Raw genomic sequence first — 26,131 nt, forward strand, 5'->3', positions numbered from 1 at the left:
AATGATTCTAAAACTATTATTACAAAGAGCAATAATAGCTCAGTTCTGTAGCACTTCGGATGCATCAGAATTCCTCAACAATTTAGAACACCATCACATGAGGGTAATCTAAAAAATTGTCAATGCATTTAAACTGATGAATGTGGTGTTTGGCTATCAGGTATCCCACATTCAAGGGAAAGGGAAGTTTTCTTGTTCGTACAAAGAATTTGTATCTGAAAGAATTAAAAAAAAAAATTAAGTCTGGGATACAATAAGAAAGGCCAGACATTCAGCTCTTGCAATACACCGTGTAAGATTGGATCAAAAGTCATTCAGCTTATAAAGGACCACTTCCTTCTTAAACACTTCTACCGATACAACAGTCTGATAGACCTGTCATTATTCAGTCATTACTGGACGACGCAATTATCGGAAGTTACACGTTCTACTGTTGTATAATTCCACAATCACTCTTCATCTCATAATTTTATGACATTCCCCTCATTCTCACTAACAAAGGTTCATTTTCATACCCATGCCTTAGAAACCCTCAAAACTGAGCCAACTAATCAGCCTGAAAGTTGAAATACTGATCAGTCAATTCCATCTAACAAAGAACGGGGAAAAAAGAAACAAAGGATTCATCAAAGATGCCATGGGAGCTGTCACCCGTCACAAAAAGGAAGCAGATATCCTCATTCCATTGCATGTATTAGATGCCACTTCAAGAGCAACAGGGAATTTCAGAGATATTGATGATTATTACGTATAGACACTGAAATTTTCATTCTCCTAGTGGATCTTTGCTTTTCTTTTAATACTGAATCGCATGTTGTCTGCTCCATCACTGGATAAGGAGATGATAAAGAACGATTGACATCGTTGAGAGATTATGTTCTGCAAATTGTTGCGAAAAACAAAGGTCTGTTTGGTCATGCCTTTCATGGCGCAGGCTGAAGTTGAAAATTTGATGATGTCTCGAAGAGCAGATGGATCAAGAATTCTCTAAGTCTTGAATCATAAACCTTCACAACCTAATTTGTGCCTCTACTTACAGGGGAATATAATATGCTACAAAGTACATTGTGAGTTATTTCCAGTGGATATACATAAACTGTGCAATTAAATGCTTTGAGCTTCCTACACCAACTCTAGCCACAGAATTCATTGTCATGTTCATATGGCAAGAAATACATAAGTCATTGTTTCTGGTAGAATTTAGAACCAATTCTCCCCTGTGTACAGCCCTGTACAAGTGCTGTGACTCCAAAAACACATGCAGGGAATGAGCCTAGAAAACATTAACTGTTAAAGTAAATTTCCGATAAATTTTCTAGTATACACGACTAATATCGTTTATTTAAACTCTACAACCAAATCGTCTAAAATGGGGGCATTTAGTCACTCACACACAGTTATTTAGTTATTAAGTTTTACCCAAATGCAATGCTCTTAAAGGAATGATTCCCATGGCGGCCATTTTGCATTTCAACATGGTAGTGTACCTGCAGGAAGCAGTCCCGTCTATGCAATAATGATATTATTGAAGTAACTGACTTACACATAGGTCCTACATGAAAGCGCTCCAGCATGCTTGAGTTTGCAGGGTAAAGATCTTACAGCACTAATAAATGGGTCGAAATCCATCTTGAATTTCAAGAGTGGCAGCCAATGCGAATAATCCATTATCATAAAATGTATATAATTGTGTGTGTGTGTTTGTAAAAGAATGTACAATATACACAACCATAAACACTGATATGCCTAAAAGTTGCTTTTAACCACAGATATTAGCTGAAAAGCAGCCATTTTGAATGATAGAATGGCAGCCTCAAAAAAAATCTGCAATTTTAAGGAGGGGATCAAAGTGCATCTGAATGTTCAACATCATGAGGCCAGTTTGTGCCCGAATTGTGAACTGTCTGTATTGTGTACAACAAGAAATATGGGTCAAAATGAATATACATTCTGGTATGGCGGCCATTTTGAATTTCAAGATGGCCACCTATGATATCAACATGTACCATCATTTCAGAAAAAAGATGTTTCAGAAAGTCTTATAGCACACGCATGTTCTTTGCCCCAAGTTAGAACCTTACACACTGCATACGATATGTGATATAGGCCCAATTACATTTGCTATGGTGGCCATTTTGAATTTCAAGATGGCCGCCAACCAAAATGATCCACCATATAAAACAAAAATGTTTATATTAGCATGTCTGACACCATAAGCATGCTTTTTGCCCCAAATATATACATTCCATGATGCTTACAACCTGAGATACAGGTAAAAATACATTTAGCTATGGCGGCCATTTTTTATTTCAAGATGGCAGCCCTCAAATTGTATCAAAACAATCTACAATATCATGAAATGGTGTATCAGAATGTCTGACATCATAAACATGCTTTTTGCATCAAATTTGAACCTTCTATGCTGCTCACATTATGAGAACTGGGTCAAAATACAGTTTGCTATGGCGGCCATTTTGAAATTCAAAATGGCCGCTGAAGACGTGGTCGAAAAAAATGGAACCAAAGTTTTTTGGATTCAGCACCCCCAAATTGACCAAGTTAGCTAAAAAAAATCAATTTTGGCACGAAAATCTCACGGGATCCAATATTTCGACATAGCAGACCGTACTAAATACACTTCACACAGAATACACATAAGCTACATGTATGTTCAGACGACAAGCCCTAACCTCGAGGTTAGGAAACCTCGAGGTTTAGCTCTCGCCCCCTAACTTCGACGTGTGTCCACACAACGAATCTTAACCTCAAGGTTACGAAACCTTGAGGTTACATTCCTTCCCCTTTGAGTGCGTTGATTTTTGTGTCCACACGGTGCTTAACTACGAGTGGGGACCCCCTGTGGCTTGTGGCTAGAGCGCTAACCATAAGATTTCTCGTGGCTCTTTGATAACATCGAGCTAACCTCGAGGGTAGTTAACTACGAGTGCGTCTTCACGGTCCCTAACTACAAGCTCTAACCTCGAGGTTTCCTAACCTCGAGGTTAAGGTTTGTCGTCTGAACGTAACTATAGACAGAACAAGATTTTAATATGTATTACTAGCAAGACAAAGTGGTGAATACAATTGCTTTACATTGTACCATTGCTTGCTAGGACCTTGCACTGCAAATATACTTGTGAAGACATAAGGCCAAGTAAATAAAGAAAGCAGTTTCTCGTCAGGATTTTCTGAGAGAGGTGATGCGGGAGGTCCTTGCTATTTGATATCTTATACTATTTTTGATCTGCAGACGTTGCACAGTGCTAGGCGCTAGCGTAGTCTTGCACCACCTCATAAATATGCACAAACTATTACCGTAAACAAATCACAACCTCAACTAATTGCATTTGAGTCTCTAAAGAATAGATGAATATTTACTGTTCATTTTGACACTCTCTTGCACATTTTGGAATGACTTCACAGCACAACTGTGTGCATGCACGTATCGTACCAATGCGTCAGTAGCAGCAGCCGCTGCCCGTGTACGTGTACACATGTACAATGTATCGTATCGCGACAGACTACTTTCTGCTTGAGTACAGCGCATGATGTAAAAACTATTTTTTAAAACAAGATGCAAACGGGGATGGAAAAAACACATTTTTTATATTGTCATCAGCATTTTGAAAAAATGGTAAATAGTAAATAGTAAAAAAAAAAATGACATGGTACCCAAATCCGATGGGCGCGAGGGCAAAAATAAGGAAAATAAAAAGAGAATTTCACAAAACTTTACTTTTTGAATATAGTGCACATTTCTTCGACTTGTTACTGACGTAGTGTTTGTTAAGGGTAATATTATTCCCCCTGCCTTCTGAAAGAGAGAAGTTGAGTGTTCTTTTGTTATGCGAGAAAAATGAAAATATGTTGATTTTTCTTTATTCTTTCTTTATATCATTGTACACATGTGACATCACAAGCTATAGTAGTCTTCTCATCCAGCCGTGACTGAGCAGAAACTTCAAGAATTCATAACTTTTGAATGGATTGTCAATTTTTTCTCAAACTGTCACTGATGTATTCTACTAATATTGCTGCATTCACGCAACCCACATATCTTTGAAGGTGAACTTCTCCTTTAAATATTTGGAATGGAAACACTGTGATATGCGAGAGAGACAGAAGAAAATGGGCCCATCCACATTGGAAATTAACATCACAATAACGTTATTATGTTTTCCTCACAGTTTCACACTGCAGACATTTTGTAACGTTATGGCACTAGAGAAAGATAAGATTGTTGTTGTTTTTTTCTTTGCCTCATCAGAGGATATATATGCATGCCTTCAAAAGTACAAAGCAACTTTATGACACGCCTCAAATTGAACAAGAACAAAAAACGAAACACTGAAATTGTTAGTTTTCAACTCTCGTGCAAAAGTGCTTTGACCAGCGCCACTGTTTCATGAAAAACATAAAACGTTGGGCACTCCAAAGCTTCCAAGTGTTATCATCCCATGTCTAATTGTAGAATGTTAATAATAAAACCTTTTTTTTGGCCATTTTCTTTGTTGGATTCTCTGCTAGTTTCATACTTGACCTACAATTCATGTAACTAGAAGATGGAGTACATGTACATTGTACTTTATTTGATAATACACCATTTTGCTAAGTAATCCCCCAAAGGGAAGCAGGCAGCTAGACACCCCCCCCCCCCAAAAAAAAAAAAAAGTGAAGCATTTACCTTGAACTAGGATGGGCATTGTGTTTGACAATGTATTTTTATTCTTTAGATTGTCTAAAATGTACATTGTTTCAGAAAGCACATTGTTTCAGAAAGCCTGTTCACTTGTTTTAATTTAGCTTTAATTCGTCCATTATTTTCTCTCTTGCACTCACACAATCTCTCTCCTAGCCATTCAGAGATCATGAGTTGCATTTGTGCATCTCTATGTAGTATTACCTGAAGTTTGCATGTTAACTGTACACATTAAGTATCTGTACTGTGAGAATGTGTTCATCACATTTTGCAAATGTAGAATCCGCAATGCACTGTATTTTGTTAGTTGATTTTTTAAAAAAAGAGCAACAAACTAACTCTTCTCTCTTTGATACTTAGCCACTTCTCAATGTGTTCTTGTGATATTTCAGGGGAAAAAATTGTGAAGTTGCTATACTCTATTAAAGCTAATTGGCACAGAACCTTTTTTTTTTTTTTTTTTTTATTTGAACTTCTCTCCAGGACATTTTGTTGTCTGTATTGAAAAGATTGTAAAGTTAAGTTTGTTTGTTTGTTTTGTTTGTTTTTTGCTATTTTATTTTATTTTTTTCAGACTTCAAACTTTTGTGACTATCCCCACAGCTCTCATTTACCAGTTCCAATGTGTTTGTGTGTGTGTTTTCTGTACCTACACGATGATGTGTATTAGTACACGTATAGTAGTGTACATGTAGCTACATGTAACTCTGATACAGTAAGATTTGAATACAGTACAAATTGTATATTGAGCAGCTTCTAGGACATCTGGGACCAGCCATATCTCTGTCAAAACCAAAGCAAGGTTTTAGATATCATCATCACACTTTTTAGAGACAGAAAATGATTGCATATGGATGGTATTAAACTTAATAAACTACACATGCTTTGAGTACAAGTATTTGCTGAAAAAAAAAGCTTTGGCTACACGTGTAACTGCATGCTCACTAATCAAATTGACTGCTTGGGAAGCCTGTATGTTTGACAATCACTTCCAGTAGTAATACTGTAATCCCCCCCCCCCCCCAAAAAAAAAAGAAAAGAAATACTGATGTATGTAAAGTCTAAAGAAAGTGAACATTTCTATAAGTGTCACTACAATACATTGTATGCAAAAGAAAAAGGGCAAAATAAAACAAACTACGGTCAAACCTGCCTTATAGCAGCCACCTGTCTATAGCGGCTATCTGCTGTATGTACAGCCACAAAAAAAAAATAAAAAAATAAATAAATAAATAAATAAATAAATAAATAAATCCCTGCAAGAGAGAAAAGCCATGTGAAGAACCCTGTGTATAATGGCCACCTGTCTATTACATCCCCTTTTTTTCATCTCCCTGTCATGGTTGCTAGTGTTAGACAAGTTTGATGGTAGATTCAATCAGGATGTAACATAGATAAATTGTATTGTGATATCATACAGTCCTATTAACTTTTGAAACTTAAAAAAAGTGTGTGTGTGTGTGTGTGTGTGTGTGTGTTTGGGGGTGGAGGGGGGACCAAATTTCCCCTTGAAATCATACATTTGATAGTCTTATTTGTTGGCTCATCCTGGCCAGCAGTCTTCTTTCCTGTTATCATTAGAATGATGTATTTGCCTACAGGTATGATGCAGAGATCACATTTTGCTGTGTATAATGCCAGGGCATGCCCCCCCCCCCCCCCCCCCATCAGAGCAATTTAATACAGTAATTCCATCTATAGGCTTTAGAATTTTAATAGTACCTTTTTGAATTCTTAGATATGGAGGTACTGTAGTCCTGTGTTTTTGCAGTGAGACAGTCTATTTCACACATTCTGCATATCATAGAAAAAAAAAACATATTTCACTTTAACAATGTAAATGTACAGTGTAGGAAGTCCAAAGGGTAAAAGATTAGGTATCATTGTTCTATTCAATGGTATGAACAATCTCTTTTGCTTCTTTATCTGTCTGTATCTGAATGTTGACAAATGGAGATTGCGAGAATCATTGCTGAAGACACTGTAGAAAAACATGGGATATTTGTTTTATCACTTTCCTAATCTTACTGCTTTATAGATAATGATATCAATTACCTTCTCCTTTGAACATGATGCTAAGGTAATGTACCAACGCATATTGACATTGTGTGTGTGCATTTGCCTGCAAATTGTACGAATGTTGTACAAAGTTGTACGCAAGATTTCAATTTCAGGACAGTACATGGCAATGAGGATAGGAGATGGAGTGTAGAATTGACTGTGCACGTGAGTAAAATTAAACGTCTCTCCGTCTTGTTGATTTACAGGAGGGTTCTTGGTTGAAATAGCATTTATACACTGTATGCCTACAGTGTATAAAACAGGATTGAGCTGCTAGCCACTGTATGCTGAGGTACAGTGATGTGTGTGTGTGTTTGATGTCAAATACCCAGCGCAGTAAATACAAGCATCACTGTTCACAAAATGGAATCAGCAGACAAATCAGGACGGAGTGAAGATGGTCACGGTCAATGAATTCTCCGTCCTTCAAGCCGTACTGTCCCAATTCGAAAGCTCTCAACTTTAAATAGCAGTGTCCACTGTGTGGTCAGTGGTCTTGCTGTTTCTGCAGTTTTCTTTCATCTGTTTATTTTGGCTTTCAATGTTTCATAGTAGTGCATTGTACCAGTAGATTAATACTGTATTACTTCTGGCTATTTAAAGTCCCCCCCCCCCCCCTCGCCAATCTACTTACATAGCGTGTACTTCTGTACCGTGTGCGATTTATGAGTACTGAATAATGACGATTATTGGAACATTTAAGTATAATAGACTATAAAATACTTTTTTTGTCCCCTTTCATGAAAACATTGTTTGAGAATGAATAAAGCACTTCCTTCTATAGAAATGATGACATATTTATGGTATCCCAGGGCACCAAATAAAAATCAGCCATTTTGTTGAATTATTTTTTTGGTTGTATCCTGGGTTGCCAAAAAGTGGGAGATTATTTTGGTGCTTGAGCAAGCGCGCGCTAGCCACTGCACTGCACTGCACTGAAGCACACGCTATTGCTAGCACAGCGTACCATGTATGCATAGTATAACATGCAGTGGCATGGGAATGACTACAACTTATATGTACACGCACACACAGTGCATGCATTTCTCTGCGGCTGTCCTCGAGTGGACGTGAGGTGGCGCTACACAACGTGGTACCCCGGGGTAACGCGTGATGTATCAAATGCAACCGTACTGTAGGTAAACATCAAATGAAAACAAAAACTTGTATTATAGGGTTCTGGTGTTCAACACCAGTGCCATGCATCCACACATGGAATGGAACCACTCCAAGTTAATACTCCAAGGCCCGGTTGCTAGAAACTTTGCGTTTAAACGCAACTTGCAACTGATTGTCACTGGCCAATCAAAATCATTGTTGCATGCATGTCTTCTTAATAGGGCAGACCCTGAGCCAATCAGAATGGTTGTTTCAAAATTAGCAATTATTTGCAATTGATTGCAACTTTCTTGCAACGGGGCCCAAGTGGTAGATTATAAATTTATTTTGAATTGCATTCATTCTGCATGACAAATCATTACATTGTACACTTGAACCTTTCGATCTGTGAAACATATACATGTACTTGAAGTAGGTGCTACTGTAGTAAAACAGGATGTACGGTACACTTTTGTAAACACTGTAGGTGTACAGTGCACCTGTGTTTATATTATGCTGTCGGAAAAAAAAAAATGATTTGTGTATGGTCATTGCTGTTATGGTATAGTGGTCATGACAGACTGTGGGAAAATGCAGTTGTATGAGCCAAACTGTGCCTGATTTCACGATTTTTAGTCATTGAATCATTCAGATTGTGTATGAGACTCAGAGATAGGAGTTATGAGTTCAAAGTACTCTATAAATGTCTAATAGAAATAAAAAAGAGAATTCATAGAAATTAATGAAAGAGCAAATTTATGATGAGGTCGGTAGAACATGGAAAAGAAAAGAAAGCGGATATTTCACAGTCACCTGTGTGTTTGAAATGTGAGCATGTACACTGTACACCATAGCATGACGAATGTGTCAAGCTTTGGATCTTATTATAGCAAGAGGTATAATATGTGAGCATTGAGCCAGAGAGAGGCTTTGTAAAAAGAAATTCTTCAGTATTTTGTGGGTGCAAAAATTCAGTGTTTCCAGCCTGATTGTGATTTCAGGCAATTGGGCCTTCCAGAACCTTGGACAAAAAACAAGGAAGTGAAGTTTTTATGTTGCAAAATAGATTGCTTCATTGCATAGTGAATATAAACTATAAATTTCCAGAGAATAGTTTGTATGACACTTTTTACAAGTAGACAGACTTCAGATTTGTTGGGCAATACATGCAGCTCATGCAATATATCAAGAAGTGAACCAGCTCTGCCCATGGAGCTACCACTTGTACATAGCCCCTCATATCATTAGTAACACCAGGAGCTATCCTGTAGCTCCACGGGAATACATATATTATGTACATACTTTTTTTTTTGTATTCCATTTTTGAGAAACAGCATATCATGCATAAATTTGGAATCTTATACTCGTAGCCAAATTGTAAACGATGGTAGAACAGCAGTGCTCAGTTAATTTTTTATTTTTTATTTTAACCCATTGAGGATGTACTGATTTTGCTACAACATGTATGTCCCATAGACACCTGCCTGAGTATACTCGGGACTTGTCCTCAAGGGGTTAATGATTTTAGCAACATTCAAATGGTGATTGAGTGGTGATCCTGCTCAGGTGAACCGGCTAGTATTTTAAGGCTATCATCTTGTATGTAGGCTATCCTGCACAATGTGTACACTGAAGTGAAACATTCTTGTAATATAATTCACCCATTTTCAAACCACATGGTTCTTTAGTAGTGTCTCTTCTCTTCACTTGTTTTGTTCGTTGAGTTTATACGACTTCAGTTTATTAATACCTCAAGCAAGGAGATTGTGTTTTTGTAGGTGTTGCTTTTGTTTGCCTGTCTGTTTGCAAAATAACTTCAAAATTTGTGCACAGATTGGGATGAAAATTACAGGAAAAGTTGATAATGGCACAAGGAGCAGCTGATTAAATTTTGCTCATTATCCAGGAACATTCTAATGAATTTTTAAACAAATTTTAACCTTTTGGCACATAGGGTCAATGAACTTGATGTTCAAGTGTCTATCGAGAAAAACTAAGTTATAACCGGAAAAAAAAATGTGTACATGCTTTACATGTTCTGAAAACAAGAAATAGGACTGCTTACACATTTCTTAAAATTATTTTTCTTTTGGCAATACTGGGTTGTGATAATCATGTTGCATTTTAAAGGGATGGTACAGTATTGGTGGAGATGAAACTTGGGCTTTAACTTTTTTGTGAGATACCAAGAAAACACTTTAATATGAAATAGTACAGAGCATACCATTTTAGAGGAATTCAAAGTTTATTTGATGAAAATCGGGTTTGGAATAGCTGAAACATTCAAAAACAAAGTAAAACAAAATGATCGTAATAAAATGTGGGTCCCACACTTTATTAGGATCACTCTGTTTTGGATCTCTCAGCGGTTTAAAATCAATTTTCATCAAATAAACATTAAATTTCTCAGTGAATTACATGCTCTTTCACATTTCATAAAAGGTTTCTCACTATCTCACCAAAAATTGATAAAAACATGAAGTTAAGTCTCAACCAAAACTATACGATCCCTTTAAGAAAAACATGACAAATTGCATCCGTTATTTCAAGCCCCTCTGACGGTGTTCTATAAATAATAACACTCTGTAATTAATCCCACAAGTCCTTGGTGTGTGAGATTTCAGCGGTATCTTTCCGATCCGACATCAATCACGATATTGTTGTCGGTGTCTTGAACAATCTCACATTGTACGGCCTCGCTCGGCTCGATGTGAAACGAGAAAGTCGAGCTCAGTCATTCTCTTTACAGTATGTAAAAAAAAAATTACAAAAAATTACAAAAAAATTACAATCGGTTTTTTGCATGGGTAACTCCGAATGTGATGAAACTGTCTAAATGCTACTTCAGGGTCTTAAAATATAACATCTTAGCTCTATGTTGCAGAAAACCCCATTCAATTTGGTTAAGTAGTCACAGAGAAATGTGGATTGTTGTAAAGCATGCCATGGGTCAGATTCTTCCAAGTTTAGCATGTGGCTGCTCTTAGAACTATATTAAAGATAATGGACAGAACTTGGAGGGAAGGGATTCCTGACGTGCTCTCCAAAACTCCTCATTTCTCTTTAACCACTGGAGCAAATCGAATGGGATTTTCTGTAAGATGTGGGCAATGAGTTATACAAATGTAGTTCATACCCTGAAATTGTATTTGGATTGATTCTCTATTTTTAAAGTTATCATTGTGGAAGGTCCCATTGTAATTTTTTGTTTTTCGACATATGGTATAATACTGTTCAGTGTGAGTGCTCTGCACATTGAAGACATGGCAGTCTCATTCCAGATTGCAGCAGAGATGTTCACCATGTCGTTACAAAAAAAAAAAAAACCCAAAAAAAACTTACCAAAAGATAAATTACATGTATCTAGCATGATAGAACAAATGCTGAAGATACAGAAGATTTTTTTTTTTATAGCTCTCCTGTTAAAATCCTATCCTGATGAATTCATAATGTTGCTAGCAAAGAAAAAAAAAAGTATCTTTTGAGTATGTATGTAAAACTTGATGTGACAGAAATAAATAATAATTGTATGACTTCACAGTTGCTGAGATGCATACAGTACTACAGGTCTACAATCAAGATGGATACTTAGGAGTTCCTTAAGAAACCATACTGCATGGTATGTTGCAGGCATGAAAACTCTCAGATCATTTGTCAAAGGGCAATTCATTACTCACTATATATTCTGCAAAGATTTCACAATAAAAGAATTCTCCCCCCCCCCTCTCGCCAAAAGATAAAGGAAGAAAAACATAGTGGACTGAAAAATGATGATATCCTTTTTAAGAGTAAAGGTATTCATTGTACATGTAATTCGTAGAAATAGCTGCTCATTGTTGTCTGACCTTTTATGTGGGCAGACACATGGATTTAATTTGTCATGTTTTTTATCCATGTGATCACTGTTAACAACTCCTAGTGCATACTTTTATGTGATTCCTCCACTAAGATTTGTTGGTTTCAACTGCACATGTGATCAGTTTTGTTTTTTGTTTCTTTTAATATGTGGAAATGAGTTCAATTAAATTCAATCCAAATGTTTCTATTGCTGTCTCACAGCGGGAACATCGCCGCACCATGCCGTACCCTTCTCGCCGTCCCGCACCCCTCGCTTCCCCAAGCACAAGCCGTCCCCGATGGACAGCACGTATGCCGACCTGGCCCAGCAGGTCCTGCGGGAATCCCGGGCCGACGAGTCCCGCTGCGCCAACTACGAATTCCCGGAGGCCATCCCCATCGAGAACATTGAGGAGAAGAACTCGCGGGTGCAGAAGGTCGTAAGCTACGCCAGGTTGGTAGATTCGGGTTTGATAACTTTTGATACTTATGTGTCAGGTGCATCTTCTCCACCTTAATATGAAGTGATAGGCTAAATCTTATACTGTAAAACCATGAATTTTTGAGTGCATGAAACTTGGGAATATTTCATGGAACCAGGATTTGTGAAAGTAAAATGCACATGAAAGCTGTTTGTTTGTTTGTTCTTTTTTTTTTGACACAATGCATTGAATGCCAGTAGCAATTCGGGGAAAGTTTCGTGCTGCGAAAAAAGCCGTAGGCTCCAAGCTGCGAAAGTTCCATGCCACGAATGTTTATGGTTTTACAATAGATGTTTTATTCTTTGTCCCTGTGTTTGCCACTTCTTATCAATTTTCATCCCTTTCCTTCGAGACATTCTTTCTATTACGTTCGGAATTTAGTTTTCGATTGGCAGGCACTCCCGGAGCAGTTGATACGTCAGTATGCCTGAGATGTCCACTCAACATTAGATGCACCATCTCCACCAGTTTGGATGCGGATGCCGCTCAAGATTTTTTGGGGAGAACCCCAGCATTGCCGCTTGGCTGGGTGGAGTGTGGACGGACCCCGGGAGAGATGTGATCCGTGACAGAAATGGAGCATTGCGAACTGCGATGCTGCCAAACCATGCACTTTCTGTCTCGCGAACACGAATCTGCTGTCTCGATTTCTCATTCCTTCTTTGAAGCATAACTCTGAAGCTATATATCTGCCAAGAATACACCACACACTTTGAAAACTAAACAAATGTGTTTCTTTTACCAATGTCACTAACAAAATAATCCCAAACATACTTTAATGACTCAACCCACAAAACTACGATTTTATGCTGCTTATGTGGTTTGAAATTCAGATAGTATACCCCAGTTTCAGGAGGATTATAATTCTTATTTTCTTTTTATTGTAGGTACATGTAGAACATTGAGTATGGCAATGTCTACGTGAACAACTATGGATTCATGGCGACCAAAATATGACTTCCTCTTCAGCACAAATTTACATGTTGTTTATCTGCATATTTGTGTGTGTGTGTGTGTTTGTGTGTTTGTGCTGTTAAATTGTCAACATCCACCGTGGGATAGATGAGCGCAATTGTGGAAGGAACCTCCTACGGCGCTCCCTCTCCTTCTCTTCCTCTATTGTCTTTCTCTCCTTCATTATTTCTTTCTGCATTTCTGTATCTTTCTGTCTTTCCCTTTCTGTCTCGGCTTAAAGGAATGGTACAGTATCGGTGGAGATGAGAATTGGGCTTTTAACTTTTTGCAAGATACCAAGAAAACACTTATGAAATAGTACAGAGCATACCATTTTAAAGAGGAATTCAAAGTTTATTTGATGAAAATCGGGTTCGGAATGACTGAAACATCCAAAAACAAAGTAAAACAAAGCGATCGTAATAAAATGTGGGTCCCACACTTTCTTAGAATCGCTCTGTTTTGGATATCTCAGCCATTTGAAAACCAATTTTCATTGAATAGACATTGATTCCTCATGGAATTACATTTGTACATGCTCTTTCATATTTCATAAGAGGTTTCCCATTATCTCACCAAAAAAAATGTTAGAAACCTGAAATTAGGTCTCAACCAAATCTATGCGATCCCTTTAAGGTTTTGGATGGAGTGGAATCTCAAGGAAGAACTGGGCTTGGTGGAATTCTCGACGACTTTGTTGTTGTTATTGCGGTTTGCGTCGGCGCCGTCATGTGGGTGGGCCAATTGGATAAAAACAGAAAGAAAGACTGTAATCTGGTGGATGAGAGAAGAGAATGCTGGGAAAGGAATCGTGTCTCTTGGTCGTCCAATTGTCATCCTTACTTCCTTGTATCTGTCCGTGCGGCCCCGAATGGTGCAGATGACGCTGTCACTTTTCTCTTCAGTGGCACATTATGTCATCCGTGCCTCAGCTATGTCTGCCCTGTCTCTGCGTGATCCGTGAAAAATGGGAGCCATTAGTGTCGGTTGCTTGCTTGCATGTATGTGAAGTTGTAGAAGACGCAATGTCCTAATTGCAGTGTGGTTGCCCGGTGACGACAGATACGCATGAGGTGGAGAGGGTGAGTGCGACCGACTCTTATATGTATGGGTGTGCAGTACAGTTCGTCAACAGGAGCTTCATAGTTGATTGGAATTCAAAACCTGCCTTTCAATTTCATGTGTGTTGCAACCCTCAGATGTACAAGTGCATGATTTTTATACTCTGCACCAATTTGTTGTTGTATTGAGGACAAAAAAAAAAAATAATAATAATTATCTGCACGAGGCAAGATTTCTGCGTGCTGTTCATTCAGGAATGCATCTCTGGAAGTCGCAAAAAAGCAGATGCAGTCACATGCGGTAGTGCCGACATGGTCGGGAATACGGGAGGTCCACTTTGTCTTTGTGTCAGTTTTCAAGTCTGTCGCTGAGAGCTGGTTGAATGACATTACCTCACTGGGTCTGGATGTATTCGGAAAATTTCTGGTACGGCAGCCTGAGAGTCGAGCTGTTCTGCTGTGCCAGCGTGTGACAAAACGTAGGGAAAATTTCTGTTAATAGAGATGAGTTTACACAGGCAAAGATTATTGCATTAACGAAAAAGATTTGCAGTCCATAATTGACACACAATAAAGATTTTCAGCTCCAGCAACTCTTGTTCAGCAATGCAGTGTGGAAGTAATGCCAGTCGTCTAAAGGCAAAGTGATTGTCATGGGGCTGTCACAGCATGACTTTCTATTGGTGGTCGTAATTTCACATATTTCCTGGGATGAATTCAGTCGTTTTTGCCGTCACTGGCAATTTGGCGTTTCTCTTCTGTAGGAATACAAGCGGAGAAATGAAAATTCTTCTACAGTGTACAGTCTGTACCTATTATGATATATCATACACCATGTGAAGTCGAATCTTTGAATTGGGCTGCATTTGAGTGCTCTCCTAAAGCGTTCTGTCCCATACCATACCCACCAAATGTTTTCCACTTCCTGACGTCCTCCAAAAGCATACTACAATGTAACTGTACCATGACAGAGAATGTTTGAATGCAAATTGGTCCAAAAGCATATTGTACCAAAAGAATAAAAAAAGTCAACTGTATGATGTAAGGAGAAGAGAGTGAAAAGAGGGAAACAGAAATAAAGTTTTAATTTTCATTTCATTTCATTTTCATTTTACACATGCATGTTCACATGCATGTTTTTTTATTTTCATTTCCAATCAAACACAGGTAATACACTTTGACATGATTACATATATTGGAACATAATAATACATATTGGTTCTTAAAAGAACTTCATGGAAATGGAAATTGAGGGGCTGCTAAAAAGCGAACTTGTAGATTGCAGTCCCCTCACTTACGTTACATTACTACAATACATTAATTATATATGACTTTATAACACAATACAACGGTATGTACCGTACAAGCTAATCATTTAAAGTATACAGTTTTCATTCAATCAAATCGGATGGTTACATGAAGTACATTGTGTACGCTTTCACATGTATACACATAGACATAGACAGACATAGACATACACATACACATAGACATAGACATAGACATACACACATACACATAGACATACACATACACATACACACAAGCACACACACGTACCCACATACACATACGCACACACACGCACGTACACACACATGTATGCATCCACATACATTGTGCACACACAGAAGAGAGTAGGGAAAGAGAGGGAGGGAGGGGGAGAGGGAGAGTAGAGAGAGCGAAGGGCAGGTCAACATTCTCGATACAGGCAGAAGAAAAAAGAACAACAATTCCAAACAGTCAAACTAATCATGGGGTACATATGAGCTAATCAAATATTTCTTTAAATTACTAGAGAATGATTTCAAACTAATGGAATCTTTTATATTTTTCTCAAGGGAATTCCAAAATTTTGGGCCACTGTAGATAAACGTGGATTTTGTAAATAGAGTTCGGGTAAGGGGCAAATGATATTCATCTGTTTGACGAGTGGGGTATTTATGAATATTTTTATTCTTATTAAACATATTTTCAAAAACTGAAGGAAGTGACTTATTATACAAACTGTACATAAATTGACCAAGGTAATAATAATACAAATCCCTTACTTTTAAAACCTTATTCTCCACAAATAATCCGTCAGTATGGGAATATTTAGAGGTATTACATATTACTCGAAGTGCTTTTTTTTGTAACAAAAATAATCTATCCAAATAAGTTGAATGTGTATTTCCCCATATTATAATTCCATACATTAAATAAGGTAAAATTAACGTTGAATATAACATTAGCAACTTTTTAACAGAAAAACAAAACTTTACTTTATTAATTACACCTATGTTACTGGAAATAGTGCGGCATATGCAATCTATATGCTGTTTCCAAGAAAGCTTACTGTCTACAGTTACACCAAGAAATCTGACAGAATAAACCTGTTTTATCACTTCATTTTCAAAAATTATATCATGTGGCAATTTATCAAGGGTATTACTAAACAACATCACATTTGTTTTCTGCAAATTAAGCGATAATCTATTTGCTCTTAGCCATTGCATTATCTTGTTCAATTCTATATTCATGACATCAACTAATGTATGAGGATTTGAATGAGAAAAGAAAAGATTAGAATCATCTGCAAATAATATAAAAGAAAGAACATTTGAAGATTTTGGAAAATCATTGATGTAGATAATAAAAAGTAACGGCCCTAGTATACTTCCTTGTGGAACTCCACAATCAACTGAGCGCAAAGAAGATTTTTCATTGTTTATACAAACAAATTGTTTTCTGTCTTTCAAATAGCTTCTGAACCACTCCAAGGCCTTCCCACGTATACCATAATGATTAAGTTTATAAAGAAGAATGTCGTGGTTAATCGTGTCGAAGGCCTTGGAGAGGTCCAGGAAGATTCCTGCAGTATGTTGAAACCTATCAATTGCTCGAGATACTTTTTCAGTGAAAGATAATATTGCATGTGCTGTGCTATGTTTCTTGCGAAATCCAAATTGATATTTTGACAAAATGTCATTTCTATTTAAAAAATCTATAACTCGAGAATATATTATCTTTTCTAATATTTTAGATATATTAGGCAAAAGAGAAATAGGTCTGTAATTATTCAATTCTTCCCTATTACCCTTTTTAAAAATTGGAACTATTTTTGATATTTTCATAACATCTGGTACCTGCCCTTGTGATATTGATAGATTAAAAATGTGAAACAAAGGATCAACAATATAAGGTATTATATTTTTTAACAGTATATTATCAATATCGTCATAACCAGAACTTCTTTTAGAAGGTAAATTATGAACAATATCTAAAATCTCATATACTGTTACAGGGGAAAAAAAGATTGAATTTTGATTACCTACGTCCAGATAATCATAGAATTCTTTAGTAGACAACGGAATATTTGCACAAAGTTTCCGGCCAACAGTTGAAAAATGTGAATTAAATATTTCTGCTATCATACGTAAATCTTTTATTTCAAATCCATCATTCTTAATTTTAGAAATAACATTTCTTTCCTTATGCTTATTCAATGTTTCATTTATCAATTTCCAAGTATTGCGCATATCATTTTTAAACAAATCTAATTTTCTCATATAATAATTCCTTTTTTCTCTACGCAATACCATAGTGAGAGTATTTTTATATGCCGTATACTTATCACGGGATTGCTGTGTTTTTTTAGCCTTACTTACATAATACAAATTATTTTTACGATTAATTGAACGTAATAATGACTTTGACACCCATGGCAATCTTGGATCACGTTTGTAACTACCCAACTTCTTTTTAACTAATGGAATATGTGTATCTAACAAAGTAACAATCTTATTTATAAAAATTTCATAAGCTACATTCGTATCTTGCACCACATATAAGTCAGACCAGTCAATTTCCATCAAAGATTCCTGAAACTGGGCTATATTCTGAGGTGTAAACTTACGCCTTCTTTCATAATTCTGAGGTATTTTCGTCTTTAACTGTAAAGATGAACACATATAAATAGCATAATGATCAGATATATCCGTAAGTATAATAGCAGAATCAGGAAAAGGGTTTACATTACAAAAAATATTATCTATCAAAGTGGCAGATTGTTCTGTTACACGGGTTGGTTTTGAAATCAAGGGTGAGAAATATGCAGAGAGCATAATATTGAGAAATTCCTCGGGATAATAAGAATCATTACATTTACTTAAATCAATATTAAAGTCACCCATTAAATAACATTCCTTATTCAAAACTGAAGATTCTTGTAATAATTCATTAAAATAATCAAAGAATAATTTCGTATTAGCATCAGGGGGCCTGTATATTACGCCTAATAAAATATCTTTCCGATTAGGCACTTTGATTTCTATAAATAAGGATTCAACAAAACTTTCCATTCGACAGATATCTTTTCGAATGAAAAAATCAAAATTGGATTTAACATAGAAGGCAACACCCCCGCCACTTCTATTATATCTGTCGTTATTTATCAAATGATATCCTGGGAGATTAAATAAAGAGGCAGTATTATCAGTGAGCCATGTTTCTGTGAGCCCAATTACAGAAAAAAATGAGTCTGTAAAATTATCTAAAAAAATACGCAAATTTTCAAAATTTTTATTTAAACTTCTTATATTCATATGCATCAGGGAGAACTTTTCGCTAACATCTTTAGACTTTAATTGATTAACAGTGACATATGGCGAAGAAATATCTTGAAATTTATCATTAAAAGTATCATTTGTATGAAAATTAATATCTTTGGATATTAGGTTGTCAAATGACAGTGAAGCAGTAGCATTCTGGTCATTTGAATCAAATACAAATAAATCATGAAAATCCTGTTCATTCAAACGACTGAAGCCAAAATCAAATATCGAATCAGCCATTAAATCGATTCAATGCTGGAAGACCCTGACGGTAGTAACAAAACCACCGCATGTCCTGTAATGAGAAATCTACAGACCTGTTGAAAGAAGAAGAGGGAATGAAAAGAAAGAGTGTACATACATACACACACACATGGTACATACAAACACATGCATACAAACACATACACAAACATACACGCAAACACACACACACACGTTCATATAAAGACGCACACACATACAATGTACTCATACACATCAACGTCATAAGGGGACTTACACATCTATCAATTTAAGGAATCACATCGGTCTCTCCAAAGGAGCACAGGAGTAAAATAACCTTATGCTCAAACTACAATCTTAGAATTTGTACCGTTCACTGATTTCATTGGTACTTTCATTACCTATCAATAACTATCACACACACAAAAAAAAAGTTAATGTACCATTATTACTTACAATTATTAATAACAGATCTTTCCTGGAAGCAACGAAAAGAGAAAAAAAAAATGTTGAAAAAAAGTTTGTAATTAAATCTCATAAAATCAAAATTATTATGGGACAGAGAAAAAAGAAGGATATCAAAAGAAGACAAAATAATAATAATAATGTTTCTTACTAAATCAATCATTACTATATCCTAATCTTTTACTGCCTAAGAGGCATATTATGAAAATGTCCTAATCTCTTACAAACAGAAAAATTAAAATAAATACAGGATTTTTGTGTAGTGTCAGGGTTACTGCAAATTTCCAATCTGTTAACATTACAACTATATTAAAAAAAAAAACAAAAAAAAAATAAAAGAACTCTCAATAACAGTACAGAGATTGTATAAATGCAAAAAGATATATTACTAAAACATAATTACTAACTTAATAAATCGGTTAATTCATACAAAAAACTAAGAAAAATATAACACTATTCTGTACTTTAATAAACCAATTTCAATATTTAGACAATAAAAGAAAAAAATTGACGACAAAATAACGGTATTCACGTCTCATTAAAAAAAAGAAAAATTAACTAGATATTTTACGATCCATGACACGTTAAAGTTTCGATAATAACATTAAATCATGATCGGTTGCAAATCAGAACGTGGTTACTGAGTAACCCTTTAACTTGATTAATACATCGAGCCATACGATTTAAAAAAAAAAAAAAAAAAAAAATCCACAATCGATTGCAAGTCAGGGTATTGATGAAGATATCGAGCATGGTCGTTCGTATATCAGAGCGTGGTTACTGAGCAACTCTTTAAATTGATGAGTAAATTGGGCCATAAGATAAGATATAAAGGAAATAACACTTTGCAAAAAGACAAGAAAAGAACAAAATCAAACTTCGACCGTAAGAAAGAACAAAAACAGAAAAGATATTTCAATCTCACGGCATAGTTGCGACATAATATTCCTTGATCGATTTTAATTCGGGGTGTAACAGTGCCTATCGATTCTTACCATTAGGATACATTATTCAAATACCTGATTTACTTATGGGGGACGATTACAATCAGATTTGTTTAACCTATCCAAAACTAAACAATACAAAACACTCAATCATTCAATGCAATACCTTAGAAAAAATCATTCGGAGATACATCATTATGATGTATCAAATTAGGTTGAGAGAAAAAAAGCTACACTCACATCATAAACAATGAGCGAACGATCATGATCGAATTGGAACGTTCTCAACTATCGGGGGAGACTGCAGTATTCATTATGCTTGAAACAAAAACAAAAAAATAAAAAAAATAAAATAATCTATACTTATCAAAACACCAAATTTCAGATTTCAATACAACCCTTTACCTAGATCAATTCAAATGAATATAAAATTTAGTATATTCATACCGTAAAAGGAAAAAAAGAAAAAATGTTAATCCATAAAAAGGGAAAAATCAAAAATATAAAAACAATTATATGTTATTCTTAACGCTGGGATAATGTGTCAAACATTAATATAATCAGAGCGGGGCAATATAAACACAATAAGTAGAATATTCAAAGTAATATCAAATATCCAGTATCATAATAATTTATACAAACTTTGCATCGATATTAATTTCAAATAATAATATATTCAGTACATTTATCGGATATCAATCAGAAAAAAAAATAAAAAAAAATACAGAACGTTTACTCAAATACATACGGGGCGCCACCGAGCTGGCGCCACTTCCCGGCGTAGAAGCGGAGTTTTGTTCCCGAACCGTAGAGCTGTTGGACCTGCTTTGACCACCTCTTTTTTTCCGCGAGGTCGACTGCTGTTAGATCATCGATGGAGCAAGCATCCGATTATTTATGAACAAAAATATTTTTATTGCCTTTTTTTGTGAGGGATGTGATGAGAAAATGGTGTCCCTTGACAAATCTTGGGTATAGGGTGGTTAAAAAAATACTTTCTGAACAAAGAAAGAAAGAAAGAAAAATACCATATTGCAGCAAATGACTTCAGTGTTGTTTGGATTGGAGTGCTGGTTGGATTGATGTTTAGAAGTGAATGGCTTGTTCAGACCATCTCTTCATTGAATGCCAGATTTTCTGAATTCCATTAACCCTTTGCATGCTTTTGAGTACCAATTGGCACAGGAAAAACCCTAAGCATATTACACACTGTCCACAGTCCCTGGCAGTGAAGGAATTAAATCAACAATTTTGCATTTTATGCCAAACTTCATGACTCTGTCAGCAAGATTGCCTCTCTCAGTCAGTGACGTGACTTCACTACACTCTCTCTCTCTCTCTCTCTCTCTCTCTCTCTCTCTCTCTCGAGTTAGGAAGTTTTCTACCAGCTGTTTCATCACTGTCAAAAACATGCTCTTGAAATATACTCAAGTATGTGCATGAACCAGAGAGATGATTTATTAAAAATACATAATTATATTCTCTGATAAGGAAAGTGAAACTTTTGACATACAATCACAAAAGCATTCTGTTTGCATGTGGAGCAAGTACCACCAATATTAAGATGGGCTAACCGCGGCCAAATACCAGGATGTCCACTCTGATTTTAACATACTTGAAGCCTCATTATTTTGGGAATTAGTACTAGTAGTACCTGTTTTCTAGTATAGAAATATTACATTTTTTTTTTTTTTTTACAGCAAGTACGATTCATCAAAAATGGAATTCTCTTTTGTCTTGAGATTTGATAGTTGATTCTCATTTTGCATTCTTTTATTTTCATCATTGTTGTGATCGGGTAGTTCAGTGACCAATCATGCCACAAGGTAATTGACTTCTACTTTCCACACGGGGTTCATGTTCAGCTGATAGTCGTAGCCTGCCCTCTATAGGTTGTACTTCTACAGTCGTAGCTATGATACAGTAGTGCAATCACTCTCGTCCTTTGCATGGTCATGAATGTTCATCAGTACTCCTTCTACCAAAACATACCAGTAGTGGTTTAAGGACATATTTTCTGCTTTCATTTATGTAGCACAGTGAATATTTATTTCCCACTTCTCAGATTTAAAACAGGGCACGAGAAACAGACTGTACCGGACAGGTAATACATGCCAATTTTATCATGCACACACATTTTACTTCAAAAAAACACATGAACCCAAATAAAACCAAGGTTATGTAAAACACTCCAGTCTCATGAATGTTTTTGCAGGTATATATATAATCACCATGCTTTTCTTGATCATATATTCTGCTGCCTCATCTATGCATAAACCCTATACACAAGTATTAGATTTGCTCCCCATTTTCTACAGGGAAAGTACCAAATTTACTTTTGTCTTTTTTTTTTATTTGTCTTTTTTAACCTTTGATTTACTTTACTTACCTGTTTCTTCTTTTTTTTTTTTTTTTTTGCCCTCTGCTTTATAGAAGGATTATAGAAGCTTTGTAATTTCAAGACATTTTGTTTGTGTATATATGCATGTCCACATAGCTGTTCATTTCCATGACATTTTCCCTTGTCATTCCCTAATTTTGTTTATTGTCATATTAGTTGGTATGCTGAGAAGTAGATACTTGTATGAAACTACTTTTGTATTTGAAAGTTGGACAAGTTCAGGTAGATTTTAAGGTGAAAAAAAAAAAGAGAAGAACTCTGCTTATCAAAATACCCTTGTTTCTACGTTTTGAAATGATTTCAACAACCTGAATTAAATCTGGTATGTAAACATGTTCGTATGACAGAGTAGAGGTTACAAGGTCACAGGTCAAAAGTAATATGACGCAGAACTTTGAATTTTCATCTGTGAATTGACTCACTGAATGAGCACGGGAAATTATTTCTGATAATTGACCGTATGGTAAATACAATGAAAGCCAAAACTTGTCAATAAAACAGAGTCTAGAATTACACCTGAACAACAATATTCTGAGACATGACAATGTTGTTTTGAAGGCTACACTGAACAGTGGAAAAATCCAGCGAAATTACTCCGATTGGGAAATTCCTTTCTTGCGATAATGTCTCAAAGGTTAGGGGTCAGAGTAGATCCTCGATATTTGACAAGACTCAAAATCATGAACCATCAAACAGAGTGGAGTGATCAAGATGAATGAATGAATGAATGAATGAATGAATGAATGAATGAATGAATGAATGAAAGGATAAGCTGTTTTCACATTTTAATGACAGCATGACCACGTTCTGTTCAGTTTGGTTTTTTTTTTTCGCTTTGTTCCTCATTTATTAACAACAGTCTTAAGATTTCGTACGATTCCTAGAGCTTCATCTGTGTGTTATATTCCTAATGTATGTCATTTTTGCATGATCTGCTCAGTTTGTGGAATGTGCATTTGCATGAGCATGAAACGGTTCTGCAGTTGCATTCTGCATATTAAGTGTCGCCAAATGATTTTTAAGACCATCTGTCAGTGTGCTTAGTCCCCGTTTGTGGCGCCCTCATCTGGCAAGTGGCCACTCATTTGACCTTTCACCTTTTATAGCTCTGATATGCTGTATGTACAAGCGTAACATTTTTTTTTCATGTATATACACATGCATACCTCTAAAAAGAACATTGTTTGTTTTTCCAGTAAATGTCATTAATTTCATTGTCAGGGTATTCATAAAATGTGTGATGAGAGGAGCAATATATACAGTATAGATCTGCTTGTTGTACACATGTACACAACTTGTATGCTACACCGTTTGTATGAATGGATCTTTTAAATGGATGGTATAATTTTCATTGAGATTGGGATTCAGCTTTTAACTTTTTGCGAGATAATTAGAAAGTAACCACTTATGAAATATTAAAGAGCATATAATTCCAAGAGGAATTCAAAGTTTATTTGATGAAAACTGGTTTTGAAATGGAAGAGATATCCAAAAGCAATGTATAAAAACAGAGTGATCCTAATCAAAGTTTGGTTTCACATTGCTTTGTTTTGGATATGTCATCCACTTCAAGACCAATTTTCATCAAATAAGCTTTGGATTCTTTTTAGAATTGTAAGCTCTTTCATATTACATAAGAGGTTTCTCATTATCTCACAAATTGGGAACCTGAAGCCCCATGTCAACCAAAACTACATGTATATCATCCCTTCAAGTGGTTTGAACTGATACAAATGCAGTTTGTTGGACTACCATGCTGAAAGTTGATATGAGGACTTGATCAATCACATTTTGAAATGTTGGCTACTTTGAACTGTCAACCATCCAGACTCTAAATTTTCATTACCAATCGTTACTGCAGTATCAGTGGTACAGTAATAAAGTCCTCATCATCACAGGATTGATTGTTGGAACCAGTGCCGTATATAAAGAGAGTCTGGCCAACTCTGTTTTTCGGCTTATGAGTTTTGAAGCCTGTGATCTTTCTGGAGCCATGTCGTTACCAAAGTGCGCTCATATGCAGTGCCCATTGTTCACTACCTCTTTTGGATAGGTTTTCATTATTACGTCTGAGTGTACATGCTAACCCTGTAACGCGTAATATGCTTAGCAACGACGTGGCATCCAGTTTATAGTAGTTGTCCAGACTCTTTTTATATACGGCACTGGTTTTGAACCATTCTGGGCTTCGTATAGTTTGTACAGTTTGTGTTGTACATGTAGAGTGAGTCAACCACTTGCTTTAATACAGAGTTTGTGGTATCTGTAAAAGTGCAGAACATATTACTCGAAATTTGTTCAACAAAAGAACAGAGCAATCTTAGTTTTACATTATCTTGCCTGTTAAGACCTGAATTGAAGGAAGCAGTACACAAGACAGGCAAATCTTGTTTTTTTTTTTTTTTTTTTTAACTCAAGATATTCGTTTTCAAAGGCCGTGTGTCACAAAAACAGGTGTTTTACAAGTTTTTTATCATTCTTTTGGTCATTTTGTGGTGCTGCATACATTTGCACCATCATATATGGACAACCATGATATGTAAGATAGCATTTGTGAACTTCCAACTCATGCTAGATGTACATGTAGGATCTAGAGTAATCATCCCCATTTGCGACAGGGTGCCTATTTGTGACAGGGGCCATTTTATTCATCAAGAAAGCAGCTAAAAAGTGTCAAGTGTGCTTACACTGTAATCTCACTTTAGAACAAAAGCAGGAGTTAATCGCAAGTGTTCTATGAAGTGAGGGTACTCTTGCACTTCTGATTAGGCCTTTTTCATAACAAATGTAACTGCCCTTGCTGCGAATAGGCACCCTGTCGCAAACAGCGGTGACTGCCAGTACTCTGCTGTAAAATTTAGACTGCAGTGGTTTAACATCACTGGTGATTTTTTCCTCCTTTCCTAAAGTTTGCTGTGAGTTATGATTATCAATGAGTGTGCTTTAACACCCCCTTTTCCCCGCTTGCCACTTGTTTTTCTTGCATGAATTTGTATGAGCATCACTTTGATTTGTTGTGCTGACTTTCTTATTTCAAAGCCCGTGTAGAATTTTAAGGGAAGAAAACATGATTTAATTATTCTTCCAAAAAAAAAAAAAAAAAAGAAACAGTCCGAACATAATGAGGAACTGGGAACACTATATAGATTTTTGGATACACCCGAAGGCTTGAGACCTTCAGGAAACTATACAAATTAAAAGGATAAAAGATAATGCTAGATACTGTATTGTCAAAAAGTACTAACATGAATATGAGTGTGTGGGATCAAGTTTCATGAGTACAACTATTGCTATTGGAAACTGATTGAA

The 26,131-nt window shown here is 36.0% G+C and overlaps 1 protein-coding gene across 1 annotated transcript in view; it reads left to right on the forward strand.

Moving 5' to 3' along the window:
* The window catches only part of LOC140229933 (AMP deaminase 2-like), a 77,213-nt gene that overhangs the window by 15,311 nt on the left and 35,771 nt on the right, over positions 1-26,131 (forward strand). The window contains exon 2 of the mRNA XM_072310133.1: positions 11,918-12,149. Coding sequence (XP_072166234.1) covers positions 11,918-12,149 — 232 coding nt within the window. The remainder of the gene's footprint in view (positions 1-11,917; positions 12,150-26,131) is intronic.

This window comes from Diadema setosum, chromosome 6, assembly GCF_964275005.1.
Source record: "Diadema setosum chromosome 6, eeDiaSeto1, whole genome shotgun sequence".
NCBI classification, from domain to species: domain Eukaryota; kingdom Metazoa; phylum Echinodermata; class Echinoidea; order Diadematoida; family Diadematidae; genus Diadema; species Diadema setosum.